Source organism: Pygocentrus nattereri, chromosome 4, assembly GCF_015220715.1.
Source record: "Pygocentrus nattereri isolate fPygNat1 chromosome 4, fPygNat1.pri, whole genome shotgun sequence".
Taxonomy (NCBI): domain Eukaryota; kingdom Metazoa; phylum Chordata; class Actinopteri; order Characiformes; family Serrasalmidae; genus Pygocentrus; species Pygocentrus nattereri.
This window is the reverse complement of record NC_051214.1, coordinates 55,203-70,000: the sequence shown is the minus strand read 5'-3', so window position 1 is coordinate 70,000 and position 14,798 is coordinate 55,203. Positions and strand designations below refer to the sequence as shown.

The window sequence follows — 14,798 nt, the reverse complement described above, 5'->3', positions numbered from 1 at the left end:
GTGTGGGGTTTGGTGTGTGGGGTTTACTGAGTGTGGTGTGTGGGGTTTACTGTGTGTGGTGTTTACTGTGTGTGGGGTTTACTGTGTGTGGGCTTTGGTGTGCGGGGTTTACTGTGTGTGGGGTTTACTGTGTGCGGGGTTTACTGTGTGCGGTGTTTACTGTGTGCGGGGTTTACTGTGTGCGGGGTGCGGGGTTTACTGTGTGCGGGGTTTACTGTGTGCGGTGTGCGGGGTTTACTGTGTGCGGTGTTTACTGTGTGCGGGGTTTACTGTGTGCGGGGTGCGGGGTTTACTGTGTGCGGGGTTTACTGTGTGCGGTGTGTACTGTGTGCGGGGTTAACTGTGTGCGGGGTTAACTGTGTGCGGGGTTTACTGTGTGGGGTTTACTGTGTGCGGTGTGCGGGGTTTACTGTGTGCGGGGTTTACTGTGTGCGGTGTGCGGGGTTTACTGTGTGCGGGGTTAACTGTGTGCGGTGTGCGGGGTTTGCTGTGTGCGGGGTTAACTGTGTGCGGGGTTAACTGTGTGCGGGGTTTACTGTGTGGGGTTTACTGTGTGCGGTGTGCGGGGTTTACTGTGTGCGGGGTTTACTGTGTGCGGTGTGCGGGGTTTACTGTGTGCGGGGTTTACTGTGTGCGGGGTTTACTGTGTGCGGGGTGCGGGGTTTACTGTGTGCGGGGTGCGGGGTTTACTGTGTGCGGGGTTAACTGTGTGCGGGGTTAACTGTGTGCGGGGTTTACTGTGTGGGGTTTACTGTGTGCGGTGTGCGGGGTTTACTGTATGCGGGGTTTACTGTGTGCGGTGTGCGGGGTTTACTGTGTGCGGGGTTAACTGTGTGCGGTGTGCGGGGTTTGCTGTGTGCGGGGTTTGCTGTGTGCGGGGTTTGCTGTGTGCGGTGTGCGGGGTTTACTGTGTGCGGGGTTTACTGTGTGCGGCGATTACTATGTGCGGTGTTTACTGTGTGTGGTGTGCGGGGTTTACTGAGTGTGGTGTGCGGGGTTTACTGTGTGTGGGGTTTGGTGTGCGGGGTTTACTGTGTGTGGGGTTTGGTGTGCGGGGTTTACTGTGTGTGGGGTTTACTGTGTGTGGTGTGCGGGGTTTACTGTGTGTGGGGTTTGGTGTGCGGGGTTTACTGTGTGTGGGGTTTACTGTGTGTGGTGTGCGGGGTTTACTGTGTGTGGGGTTTGGTGTGTGGGGTTTACTGAGTGGTGTGTGGGGTTTACTGTGTGTGGTGTTTACTGTGTGTGGGGTTTACTGTGTGTGGGCTTTGGTGTGCGGGGTTTACTGTGTGTGGGCTTTGGTGTGCGGGGTTTACTGTGTGTGGGGTTTACTGTGTGTGGTGTGCGGGGTTTACTGTGTGCGGTGTTTACTGTGTGCGGTGTGCGGGGTTTACTGTGTGCGGTGTGCGGGGTTTACTGTGTGCGGGGTTAACTGTGTGCGGGGTTAACTGTGTGCGGGGTTTACTGGGTGCGGTGTGCGGGGTTTACTGTGTGCGGGGTTTACTGTGTGCGGTGTGCGGGGTTTACTGTGTGCGGGGTTAACTGTGTGCGGTGTGCGGGGTTTACTGTGTGCGGGGTTTACTGTGTGCGGGGTTTACTGTGTGGGGTTTACTGAGTGTGGTGTGTGGGGTTTACTGTGTGTGGTGTTTACTGTGTGTGGGGTTTACTGTGTGTGGGCTTTGGTGTGCGGGGTTTACTGTGTGTGGGCTTTGGTGTGCGGGGTTTACTGTGTGTGGGGTTTACTGTGTGTGGTGTGCGGGGTTTACTGTGTGCGGTGTTTACTGTGTGCGGGGTGCGGGGTTTACTGTGTGCGGGGTTTACTGTGTGCGGTGTGCGGGGTTTACTGTGTGCGGTGTGCGGGGTTTACTGTGTGCGGGGTTAACTGTGTGCGGGGTTAACTGTGTGCGGGGTTTACTGTGTGCGGTGTGCGGGGTTTACTGTGTGCGGGGTTTACTGTGTGCGGTGTGCGGGGTTTACTGTGTGCGGGGTTAACTGTGTGCGGTGTGCGGGGTTTACTGTGTGCGGGGTTTACTGTGTGCGGGGTTTACTGTGCGGTGTGCGGGGTTTGCTGTGTGCGGGGTTTGCTGTGTGCGGGGTTTACTGTGTGTGGTGTGCGAGGTTTACTGTGTGCGGGGTTTACTGTGTGCGGGGTGCGGGGTTTACTGTGTGCGGGGTTTACTGTGTGCAGTGTGCGGGGTTTACTGTGTGCGGTGTTTACTGTGTGCGGGGTTAACTGTGTGCGGGGTTAACTGTGTGCGGGGTGCGGGGTTTACTGTGTGCGGTGTGCGGGGTTTACTGTGTGCGGTGTGCGGGGTTTGCTGTGTGCGGGGTTTACTGTGTGCGGTGTGCGGGGTTTACTGTGTGCGGGGTTTGCTGTGTGCGGGGTTTACTGTGTGCGGGGTTTACTGTGTGCGGTGTGCGGGGTTTACTGTGTGCGGGGTTTGCTGTGTGCGGGGTTTGCTGTGTGCGGGGTTTACTGTGTGCGGGGTTTACTGTGTGCGGGGTTTACTGTGTGTGGTGTGCGGTGTTTACTGTGTGCGGTGTTTACTGTGTGCGGGGTTTATTGTGTGGGCAGTTAACTGTGTGCGGTGTGCGGGGTTTACTGTGTGCGGGGTTTACTGTGTGTGGGGTTTACTGTGTGCGGTGTGCGGAGTTTACTGTGTGCGGGGTTTACTGTGTGCGGGGTTTACTGTGTGCGGTGTGCGGAGTTTACTGTGTGCGGGGTTTACTGTGTGCGGTGTGTGGGGTTTACTGTGTGTGGTTTACTGTGTGCGGTGTGTGGGGTTTACTGTGTGCGGGGTTTACTGTGTGCGGTGTGTGGGGTTTACTGTGTGTGGTTTACTGTGTGCGGGGTTTACTGTGTGCGGGGTTTACTGTGTGTAGTGTGCGGGGTTTACTGTGTGCGGGGTTAACTGTGTGTGGGGTTTACTGTGTGCGGTGTGTGGGGTTTACTGTGTGTGGTTTACTGTGTGTAGTGTGTGGGGTTTACTGTGTGTGGTGTCCGCGTCCTCGTCACTTTCTTCGTCTTTTCGGTTTTTCTTTTTTGTTTTTCTGATTCGGATCTCTCGCGCGTTTCCTCCTCCACCGCCTCTCACGCTGCCACTGCCCTCTGCGCACACACACCAGTGTCACTAATAAGCTGGGAGTTGGAGCGGCTCTGAGGTCAGAAACTGACCGGTGATGGACAAATAGTACAAACTGAACATCAGATAACCGTAACCCTACAGCGGGTAACGCACTGCAGAGCGAACGTCCTCGACAACATTATTCCGCCTTTAAAGCGCAGAGAATATAATTATCGTTATTTAGACAAGCACAAACATGGACATCGAGAAATAGACAAATAATGACCCGCTGGTCAGCGGAGCGCTTTCAGAGATTTAATCACCTGAACTTTTCTTCCTGCGCTCCTCTCGTTTGTCTTTCTTAGAGGAGGTGCTGTTTTCCAGCAGCGCTGAAGCTCTTAGATCCTCCTCAGCGATCAAAAACACTGGGTTATTCTTCACCTCCTGCACACACACACACACACACACACACACACACACACACACACACACACGCACGCATGCACGCGCACGCACACACGCGCACGCACATGCGCACACGCGCACACTAACCGTTACTCAGGGTGCAGGCGGCATCTACTCGGTCACATTAAAGAACCTACAGGAATCCCACCTTCTGTGCCTTCAGCCGCATGATGTCATCAAACAGCGCCATGCAGTCACTAACGAACTTCTCACTGACGGCGGCGCTGCCGAGGATTCGTGCGGTGGACTGAGCGCCCAGCGTACGCAGAACCTGACCAATCAGCAGCTCCGAGTCCTCCTCCGACAGGCAGCTGGGCAACACCGGCTGAGAGGGGTGGAGTTACAGCAAGGGGTGGGGTTACTGTTAGATACATCTACAGCAATCACACACCAGCTTCATTTAAAATAATACTAATAATACTACTACTACTACTAATAATAACAACAACAACAATAATAATAATTAATAGTCATCAACATGGTGACGGACCCATCACTGAGATGGAAAGACAACGTTAAAGGTACGTTTACATTTGATCTAAAATCTTTATAAAATCTTTATAAAAGTAACTTTTTTTCACTAACAAAACTAAAAAATGTTGGGAGGGGCTGTGGCAGTACCATGAGAGTGGGCGGGGCTATGATGTACAGAGAGAGTGGGCGGGGTAGTGCAGTGATAGTGGGCGGGGCTACGGCAGTGCAGAGAGTGGGCAGGGACTTGACGGTGCAGTGTTTGAGTAGCTTGAAGTGTAAATAGGGTGAATAGTGAACAGTATGAGCACTAAATAGTGAAAACTGAATAGTGAGAACAGCCTGAACAGTCAAGTGTTAATAGCAAACAGGACCGTCTGAACAGCACATTTAATGCAGTGTGAACAGTGAAAACACAGTTAATAGTTTATTAGTGAATAGTGAGAACAGTGTACAGTGTAAAGAGTGTGAACAGTGAATAATGTGAACAGTGACTCAAGTCAATTCACACTGGTCACATCACATTTTCACAGGTGCGAAGGTGAGTGAAAATCTTTTTACAATGCTAATACACAAAAATACATAGTAAATAAAAACATATACACATATTAAAATCTCAATATATGCATTCATTTACACCAGTACTGCACATTTTTCAATGTACAGTTTTTGGTCATGAAATCTCAAAGTGTGAACACAGTGAATCATGAGCAGTGTGAAATGTCAATAGTGTGAATGGTGAATAGATTGAATAGTGATCAGTGTAAAAAAGTGAAAAAAGTGAACAGTGAGTAAGTAGTGAAGAGTAAATGGTGAATAACGATCAGTGTGAACCGTTTGAACAGTGAATGATGAGAGTAGTGATCACTGTGAACACTGTAAAGGTACCTGCAGGTCAACCCAGGTGTGCGAACTGACTGCCTCCTCCACTGACGCCTCTAGCTGAGCGATGATCTCCGGACCGACACACGCAGCCTTCAGAAACAGCAGCTTACTGGACTTAAAGCGTTTCTTAATGTAGCTCACCGGGTCAGGAATCCCCAAACGGGACAGTGCCTCGAACTCTGCACCCCACACCCCCGCCCACACACACACACACACACACACACACACACACACAACCATTATTAATTAGTGTGTGTTAGTGTATTGCGGTGAAGTCTACTGAAGGTTAAAGGTCAGAGATGAAGTTTTTACCCAGGTATCCGTTCTGCTTGAGGAAGGAGTCGATCCAGGCGTTTTGAGTTTTCGAGTAAATTTCTGGAATGTAAACAGCCTTATCCTGCCGACCCCCGACTACAGCCCCCTTCAACCGGCCGGTGTTCACCAACTCCTCCAGAACCGCTGAACACACAGAGCGTATAAACCCTCAGAGCTCCATGTTCTCGGCGGCGCCCTCCGCTCTGTGATCTGATATTCACTGTCGGCCGTCTGAGTGTTAACATTAACCTGTTTGCTCAACACAAACCTGGAGGTGTTTTTATTCCACCAAAGTGTGATAAAAGAGTTTATATCACACAATTCATCATCAGACTGCGTTAGTCACGCGAGTACCGATCATGTCAGACTACAAAACACGCACATCACTTCAGACCAATCAGAAATCGTTTAATGCTGCCTGTTTAGTGACGCTACTATTTACAATATTCATCTGGATTAATAATAAAACTTTAATTAAAAATTCATAATTTCTATTGGACACTGCAGTGGAACCCAACATTGGACCTGAAGAACCTGCACACCGAGCAGATTCAGGAACCTTTGGCTACTGGATCTGAAATTATTATCAGATACTCACAGTATAACAGATTCTCCTGAAAGCCGTAAAGACTGATCAGAGTGCTGACTGGGGTAGGCCTGAAACAAACAAACAAACAAACAAACATGCAGTGCTTGTTAAACCTTGGCCTTAAATATGAAGATGTGCTTTTCTTCACCGAAAACAAACATCTGACCTGGTGAGGGCGCTGAACAGCCCCCGTATTCGGGCTGTGTGTCGGCTAATGAAAGCCTGAGTAAAGATCACACCTCGTTTAAACTCGTCCACCTGACCATCAATCACTCGCCCGACTCGTCCACACAGCTCCTGAGGGGGTTTATTAGAATTACAGGTTAAAATCGTTACTACAGAAAAACGACTTTCAGAAATAAATTAACAACAAAGCAACAATTAATAAACCACGACAGCTAACGTTAGCATCAGCAGCAGCGGCGATGCCAACCGTCTACTTTGTGACATCATTCCCGGACAGCAGTGACAGCGTGACGTGGAGATTCACCTCCGTTAAAAACTCGCCCGGCAGGTCGTAGGTCTTACAGAGCTCTGCGATGTTGACCTGACCCACTTCCTGCAGTTTATCATTCACTTCCTCTGCAAGCTGGTCCAGATACTTCCTGCAGGAGGACGATTTAAAAAGCACGTTCACATGAAAGAGCATCGAAATGCTGTTCAACACACACGCAAACAAACACGCAAACACGCATGCAAACAAACAAACACGCACGCAAACAAACACGCCAACACGCACGCAAACAAACACGCCAACACGCACGCAAACAAACACGCCAACACGCACGCACGCAAACAAACACGCACGCAAACAAACACGCACGCAAACAAACACGCACGCAAACAAACACGCACGCAAACAAACAAACATGCACGCAAACAAACACGCCAACACGCACACAAACAAACACACAAACAAACACGCATGCAAACAAACACGCACGGAAACAAACATGCAAACAAACAAACAAACACGCATGCAAACAAACAAACACGCACGGAAACAAACATGCAAACAAACAAACAAACACGCATGCAAACAAACAAACACGCACGGAAACATGCACAGAAACAAACACGCATGCAAACAAACACACACATACAAACAAACAAACAAACAAGCATGCAAACACGCACGCAAACAAACACGCACGCAAACAAACACACACATACAAACAAACACGCACGCAAACAAACACGCCAACACGCATGCAAACAAACAAACACGCACGCAAACAAACACGCCAACACGCATGCAAAAAAACACGCACGCAAACAAACACGCACGCAAACAAACACGCACGCAAACAAACACGCCAACACGCATGCAAACTAACAAACAAACACGCACGCAAACAAACACGCCAACACGCACACAAACAAACACGCATGCAAACAAACACGCACGGAAACAAACATGCAAACAAACAAACACGCATGCAAACAAACAAACACGCACGGAAACATGCACAGAAACAAACACGCATGCAAACAAACACACACATACAAACAAACAAGCATGCAAACACGCACGCAAACAAACACGCACGCAAACAAACACGCACGCAAACAAACACGCACGCAAACAAACAAACTAGCATGCAAACAAAAACAAGCACACAGGCAAACAAACTGCAGCTCTAAGTAAAGCCCGCTGTGCTCATCTACAAGCGACTAGATTGAAGCCCCCTCACTCGTCTACAAGCGACTAGATTGAAGCCCCCTCACTCGTCTACGAGCGACTAGATTGAAGCCCCCTCACTCGTCTACGAGCGACTCTAGTGTGAAGCCCCCTCACTCGTCTAGGAGTTGTCCCAGAATCAGGCGAGTTCCTCTGTCCTGTTTGGAAACATCGTTCGCTTGTTTCTCGATGTGAACCAGGTCAACATTAATTATCTGTATGAAAAATCATAAACAAAATCTGAAATGAAGCATCAGCCGCTTACAATCTTCAAACTGACACTCAAATAAATCAAAATAATCACAACATCCGAATACAAACTGACCTTCTGGAGTTCCACGATGTTGATCCTGCCTTTAAATGAAGAACACAACGTTAATGTTGGACTTGCTGAACATTGAAAGCCTTTTGTAAACAGCTGTTTAGACCCAGTAAGTCCGACTTCTAAGAGTGAACTGCTCCAAATTGCGAAAGCACCATCACCCTTATGGTTCCAAACCAAACCCCAACAACACTAAGAACCCCTGGCTGGAGGATCTCAGTAGCCTAGCACTGAAATACAGAGTCAACAACCCAGATATATAATCCAGTCCATCTCCAGGAACCACCTGACTGGCTCTCGGACCAACACGGCTTATTTCCCTCCAAATATCTACATTTCATTCGAGAACAGAACTGACTGTAAAACATATCGTTTAGACTTTCAATCACAACTAGTTTTGTTTTTTAATTTTTTAATTTTAATTATTTATTTTAATTTAAATCTAATTAAATATACATATTCAATAACGAAACGGCATGAGAAACTCGGGGCCACGTGCACAACGTGCTGCCTGCTGGTGTGAACGCAACGTTAGACATGATTCATTACAGGTTCTTCTACCACAGAGTAGGAAAGAATCAGTTATCAAGACAAACCCCCAACCCCGCCCACTTACCTCCGTGTGTGTAGAGCTCGTCTTTGATCTCGCGGCTGATCTGAGGGGGGGTGATATACTCCTTACCATCCAGAGTGTGAACCACGTCCAGCTTCTTCTCCAGAACCAGCTTCGCTACGATTTCAATACAGTTCCTCTCAGAGAGCCTGAAGACACACACACACACACACACACACACACACACACACACACAAATAAAGGTATCTGCTGTTATTCAGGGCTTGTACAGGCACTTAAAGGTCCACCATTAAAAAAAAAGTCCTCCCCAAATTCAGTCAGTCGGCTGGGACAACTTTCCTTCTTCTCTGAGCTTCGAGGATAAACAGTAATGGAAAATGTTGATCTGCCCAAAAATCTGTAACAAACTGTACAAAACCACGTCATTACTGGACTGAACACTCACGGTCATAGTTGTGACGTCACAACACATGAGCGTTTGGTTGGGTCTGATTGATCACAAGCTCTGAGTTATAAAGTTAAATGACCCCCCTTAAAACTACAGGCAGCTTTTTGATGATGTAGAATTCATCCCTGCCTTACTGACCTCAAACTCACTACATATTCACTATAGAAACCATTCATCTTCCAGCTCTGCGTCACACGCGTGACCGACGCGCTGGATACAAGAGGAATCCAGCTGTAATACAAGAGGAATCCAGCTGTAATACAAGAGGAATCCAGCTGTAATACAAGAGGATCCAGCTGTAATACAGCATGTCTGAAAGCCGAACATCCGACTTTTACATGGACTATTAAACAACATAACGCAACAGTGCAGTGGAATTATCATCATTAGCAGCATTAATGCAGAATGTACAGAAAAGACCATTTCGATTTTCCGTTCCACCTTAAATGCTCCAGCAGTTACATTCTGGCGCCTCGGGCATTTAAGGTGGAACGGAAAATTCGCATAAAAAGGCGAATCAGAAATTAACTTGGGCCTCGAAGCTAAAGCTAACAGTAGCTGTTAGTGCACATTTCAGTCTGTTTACTGATAATCTGCTGCAGTAAAGCAGCCCATTAGAAACCAGTTCACCCATTAGAAAGTGTTTTTCTCACCGCTGCGCCGAATCTGCGAACTGCGCTCTCTGAAAGTCCGCGGCGAGTCTCCTGATCTCCTCCCAGTCCGCCATCAGAGCAGCTCCGGCGGGTTAAACTGAGAAAGCAGCGCCGTGCAGGTGCTTCTGTGGAGCAGCTGTGCAGGTATGGCCGGGCTGGCCTTGTCCGGCTTTGCTGGGTCCAGTTTAACGAGCCCAAACCCCGAACCTAACGCTCACTGTAACACAAACTCGGGCGCGTCCCGATATTTGCTCTAGTGGTCTAAATACAACTAGTGCTCTAGCTTTGATTCCAATGTTCTAGCCATGAATCTGACTCTAGCGCTCCAACTGTAACTTAGTCCAATTCAGTGCTCAAAACGGAACCGTCACTGGACCGCGAGGACAGTTCAGGATCTGCCCTGGTTGAGCAGCAGTGCGCAGCGCGGATTGGAACGCGCCCCGTCATAAGCCCCACGTCAGCGTTCGGCCAGCGAAGTACGGCAAGCCGGCAGGGCCAAAAATCCCCGACTCTGGATTTCGTCCCACATTTTCCTGCTACAGCCTGCGCTGGACCACTAATACAGCAGCTTTAATGAATTATTTTTTAAAAATAAATATAAGAGTTTGTTTTTTATTAGGATTCTTAATAATCCTAAATGTAGTAAAAATCCAAACAAATATGCTGCATCTGATACAGAAAGTGCATTTAACTTCAAATTGAACTAGAAATGTGCTTTTCCTGAAGGAAACGCAGGATAGTTGCGCAGCGGATACTATGGAAGTCGATACAAGGAACAAGGGATGAAAAAAACTACATATGGAAGAGTGCGGGTCAGTAACGTGGTGGATTTGATCTTGTGGACCTGCGCTGAATGAGTACATGTACATTACTCAGCCTCCTCTAATTTTGTGCTATGTTAACTGAAGCTCCACCTTAAATTTAGTGCTGAAAGGGTTAACTCTGCTCCAACTCTGCTCTAAGCAGACTTTGCAGCAAGCATAGCTACTGTCCTTGGCAGTTTGCACAAACAACTTGCTCCTCTTATCGGGACAACATTCTGTCCAGAACCATTTGTTCTCTTTCGTAGGTAAGATTATCGTACACAGAGCAGAAGCCCCCCTCCTTTGGGCAGTTCCGGTGGTCCGTGAGTGTCAGCCTAGCATTTCATGACTGTTAGACAACTTATTTGGGTCCACCCTGTTTGCTTGTACGCAACAGGGCAGGACGTGTTTGTATAAAAGAAGGAGTGCCCTTCTTTCTTTGTGCAGAAGACTTAATAAACTCTTTGATTGATTAAGAGAGTCGTTCTGTCTTCCTGCACCGAGCGCTCCCGCTGCAACTGAGGCTTTCCACAGGACAGGTGATCCACTCTCTGGTTCCTCTTCATGAACGGACCAAAAACGGCCGGTCCTTTCAAATGGTGACCTCCGACGTGTTCTCTTCACCCAGGTAAGTCCAATTAATCGTTTTTGGACCTCTACCTGGTTGTCGAGATCACCTGGGTGTTCAGAGCGAACCGACCCAGCCCTGTCGGGTGGGCGGGAGTACGAGAGTGAGAGTAGAGAGGGTACATTTAAACCTAAGCGCTTAGTGGGAGACAGGGAACGTCCTATAGTGGAAACTCTCAGTACAGCTCTCACTGTATTTTTCCATACTGGGCACGTCGTTCCAACCAGAGCCGGAAGAGACACCGGCTGCATGGATGCGTAGATGTAATTTGGGTTTGTCCAACCTAGCTGGTTGGACCGAAGGTAATCCGCAAATACCCACATACCCCAGGGAGGGCACTTTCGATGTGGGCTATTTGGGTTCCGCACATCGCATGATTAATGAGGGCATAGGGGATCCTGGATGAGACCTATCTTACATGAATGAAAGCTATAAATCGTGGTATGACATGAAAAAGGTGTGGGGTGAACCGAATAAACTCTCTATATGTGTGTGAAGTTTGGTTTTACGCCATCTGCGCTCAGCCTTTCTGCATTCTCTCTTTTGGGTCCGTGCTGCTACAGTGATGATATCAGCGGTACATGTTTTCAAAACAAGCATGGACCCTGTGTCCAAATTATCTTTCCCATTCCAGTTCGTATCAGAAGCAGAAAGAACAAGGAGTTTAGGTCAGATACTGTGAATACATCCAACCTGCAGTATGTTGGAGGTAACTCACAGTCTTTGAAACAAAGTGCACAGGTTATTAAGTTAGTTCTACTGAATATCAGATCTCTTACAAATAAGTCTTATATAATTAATGATTTAATTACAATTCACAGGCTTGATTTCATGCTTTTAACAGAGACATTAAACTCATATAGTGCTGATATTGTGGTAACTGAGACGGCTCCACCAAACTTTAACTTTTTTAATTTTTCACGCACCGGCAAGAAAGGCGGAAGTGTAGCAATGCTGTTTAATGATACTTTCCAATGCAAGCAGTTACCACTTGGTGATTTCACATCTTTTGAATATTTAGATGCGATTTTAAAGGGGGCACAAAGAATATTATTAGTAACTGTCTACAGACCTCCAAGGTACAATGCTAATTTTATTGATGACTTCACAGATATGTTATCTTTTATTTCTACTGAATTTGATCATTTTGTTATTGCTGGTGATTTTAACATTCATATTGATAATCACAAGGATAATTACGCCAAAGAACTCTATGATGTACTTGAATCTTTTGAACTTTCTCAGCATGTGACTGGAAGCACACATTGCCATGGTCACACTTTGGATGTGGTTATCTCAAAGGGTCTTAACATTTCAGCCTCTATTAAGGATGTTGCATTGTGTGATCACTACTGTGTATTTTTTGAAATGTGGACTTCAATCCACAGCAGTGCCAGGCAAGTTAGGTTTAAGAAGAGACAGATAAATAACAGGACAGCTGCACTTTTTGTTACCAAAATGTGCTCTTCACCTTGCCAACCATCTGAATCATGACCTTCCTGTTGTGTCTCTCAATGTATCTGGTGTTGATTATAATTTTCTCATTGATACCGGCGCCACGCTCTCTTCGCTATGAGGGGCCTTTATCATCTAGAAACACTAGCTCTGTGGGTATTACAGGACAGCCCTTCTCATCTCCGTATACGCCCCCACTTCAGTTTGTATGCGACACAGTGCGATTTACTCATTCTTTCGTGTTCATGCCAGATTGTCCCTTTAACCTTATGGGGCGGGATTTAATGAGTAAACTTGGTCTATCCCTGTCCTTTTCTGGTTCGCGCATGACCGTGTCCACGGGAGATTTCAATCGCGATCTCAACATCGCCAATAAATCCTTTAAATCACCTGTGTCTGCTCTGCTGTCTGTCTCACACGCCACAGAGGTTCCTGAGCCTCTGCGTTCCATACCACACACTGTTTGGGCTGCACATAAGGATGATGTTGGCAGGGTTGATTGTAAACCATATGAGGCTACTCTAAAAAGCCCCACTCCTGTTTATGTTATACAATACCCTTTGCCCGAGCACAAACTGTGTGGTATAGACTCTATTCTACAGAAACTTCTCTCTTTAGGTGTGGTCGTCCCATGTCAAAGTGCGTATAACACACCGATTAACCCAGTCCCCAGGCCGGACGGTTCTTGGCGATTCACTCAAGATTTTCGCCGCCTTAATGACGCCATCGTGCCTATCGCCCCAATTGTGCCTGATGTCTCTTCGATATTGACCTCCATTCCGTGTCAACACGCATTTTTTACTGTTTTAGACGTTAGTTCTGCTTTTTTCAGCATTCCTGTTGAACCTGACACCCAGACGATTTTCGCTTTCACTCATCGCCAACGCCAATACACGTGGTCTCGTTTGCCGCAAGGTTTCTGCGACTCGCCTGCGGCGTTCGCTGCGTCGCTCCGAGACCTCATTTCTGACCTTTCCCTCCCCGGGGGTGCTGTGCTCCTGCAGTATGCAGATGACCTTCTGATTTCGGCCCCTGACAGCTCCACGTGCACTGAGGCATCTAAACTGGTCCTCATGCGCTTGGCTACCCTGGGCTTCAAGGTTTCACTAAAGAAACTGCAGTTCTGCCTACCCCGGGTCCAATATCTGGGTCATGAACTATCTCAAGGTCAACGCCTCCTCTCCGCTGACCGAGTGTCATGCATCACGCAGCTTCCCAAGCCCGCCACCAAGCAGGCTATGATGTCTTTCCTCGGCCTCATCAATTACTGCAGACAGTGGATTCCTGACTGCTCCGCGCATGACAAAACACTGCGTGCCTCCTTCACTCACGAACAGGCCATGACTCATCGCCTCACATGGACTACAGCCATGAACTGTGCATATTCTGCTCTACTGTCCTCACTGCAGTCTGCACCAGCCTTGGGCCTGCCCAACTACGCTCTGCCATTTCACCTGTGGGTGTCGGAGTCGGGGGGGCACTGCTGCTGCGGTTCTGGCTCAGCCCCACGGGGGAGGTTTGCGCCCTTGCGCATATTATTCTAAAACATTGGACGTTACGGCCCGAGGCCTTCCGTCCTGTCTCCGAGCGGTCGCGGCGTGCGCACTAATGGTACAGGATGCTGAAAAAATCGTCCTAGGTCATGACTTGACCTTACACACCTCTCATCAGGTCTGTCAGCTCCTAAATAATTGTTCTACACAGCACTTGTCTGCTCAGCGGCGTGCAGGCTATGAGAACATTTTGTTGAACACCGAAAACCTCACTGTGCGTCCGCACTCCTCACTAGATACTGTCTCTTCCGCTTTAATGCGTTTACTTCTGTTACCACACGACGCCTCCAGTCCCACTCTAGACGTGCATGACTGCGAGACCCGTCTGGCCGGTGAAACTTCTATTCGCCCTGAAGTGTCTTCCACCCCGTTGCCTTCTGGCCTAGCATTTTATGTTGATGGATCATGTTCCGAGCCATCATCGGATGGCTCAAGACCAAGATGTCACTATATACACGGACAGCCGTTACGCTTTCGCCGTAGTTCATGATTTTGGGGGAATCTGGCATCAACGCGGTTTCGTTACTACTGATAACAAACCCATTTCCCATGCGTCGCTTATCGAGGACCTGATCAGGGCTAGCTTCCTGCCCTCCCGACTGGCCGTTGTTAAAGTTCGCGCTCACCAGCGTAGTAGCGACCCTGACTCTGTTGGTAATAATACCTCCGACTCTGCCGCAAAACGCGGAGCTCTTCATGGCCCCACTTGCCCTTTTATGAATCCGGCTTCCTTCTCCTGTGCTGCACTCACGGTTGACTTACTTCCTGGTCTTGATCTTGACTGTATTCAGGCCACCGCCTCGGACTCTGATATCAAGCATTGGCTGTCATCGGGCTACGATCCAGCCGTCAAACCGACGCCCGCACATTGTGTTCTGTTCCTCGTTCCCGATT

The 14,798-nt window shown here is 48.2% G+C and overlaps 1 protein-coding gene across 2 annotated transcripts in view; it reads right to left on the bottom strand.

The window, feature by feature from the left end:
- ufl1 (UFM1-specific ligase 1) overlaps positions 1-9,866 on the bottom strand; it is a 14,935-nt gene extending 5,069 nt beyond the window's left edge. The window contains exons 1-12 of one of the 2 annotated variants that reach the window (XM_017688135.2): positions 9,466-9,864; positions 8,407-8,552; positions 7,794-7,822; positions 7,586-7,683; positions 6,278-6,392; positions 5,954-6,084; positions 5,797-5,855; positions 5,196-5,342; positions 4,887-5,062; positions 3,676-3,852; positions 3,386-3,506; positions 2,987-3,106 (exon numbers count right to left, since the gene is read on the bottom strand). In XM_017688135.2, the coding sequence (XP_017543624.1) occupies positions 2,987-3,106; positions 3,386-3,506; positions 3,676-3,852; positions 4,887-5,062; positions 5,196-5,342; positions 5,797-5,855; positions 5,954-6,084; positions 6,278-6,392; positions 7,586-7,683; positions 7,794-7,822; positions 8,407-8,552; positions 9,466-9,539 (1,393 nt within the window). In that variant the 5' untranslated portion in view covers positions 9,540-9,864. Of the gene's footprint in view, positions 1-2,986; positions 3,107-3,385; positions 3,507-3,675; positions 3,853-4,886; positions 5,063-5,195; positions 5,343-5,796; positions 5,856-5,953; positions 6,085-6,277; positions 6,393-7,585; positions 7,684-7,793; positions 7,823-8,406; positions 8,553-9,465 lie in introns of both variants that reach the window. The other variant, XM_017688136.2, reaches the window with a different exon arrangement.
- Between the last annotated feature and the right edge of the window lie 4,932 nt (positions 9,867-14,798).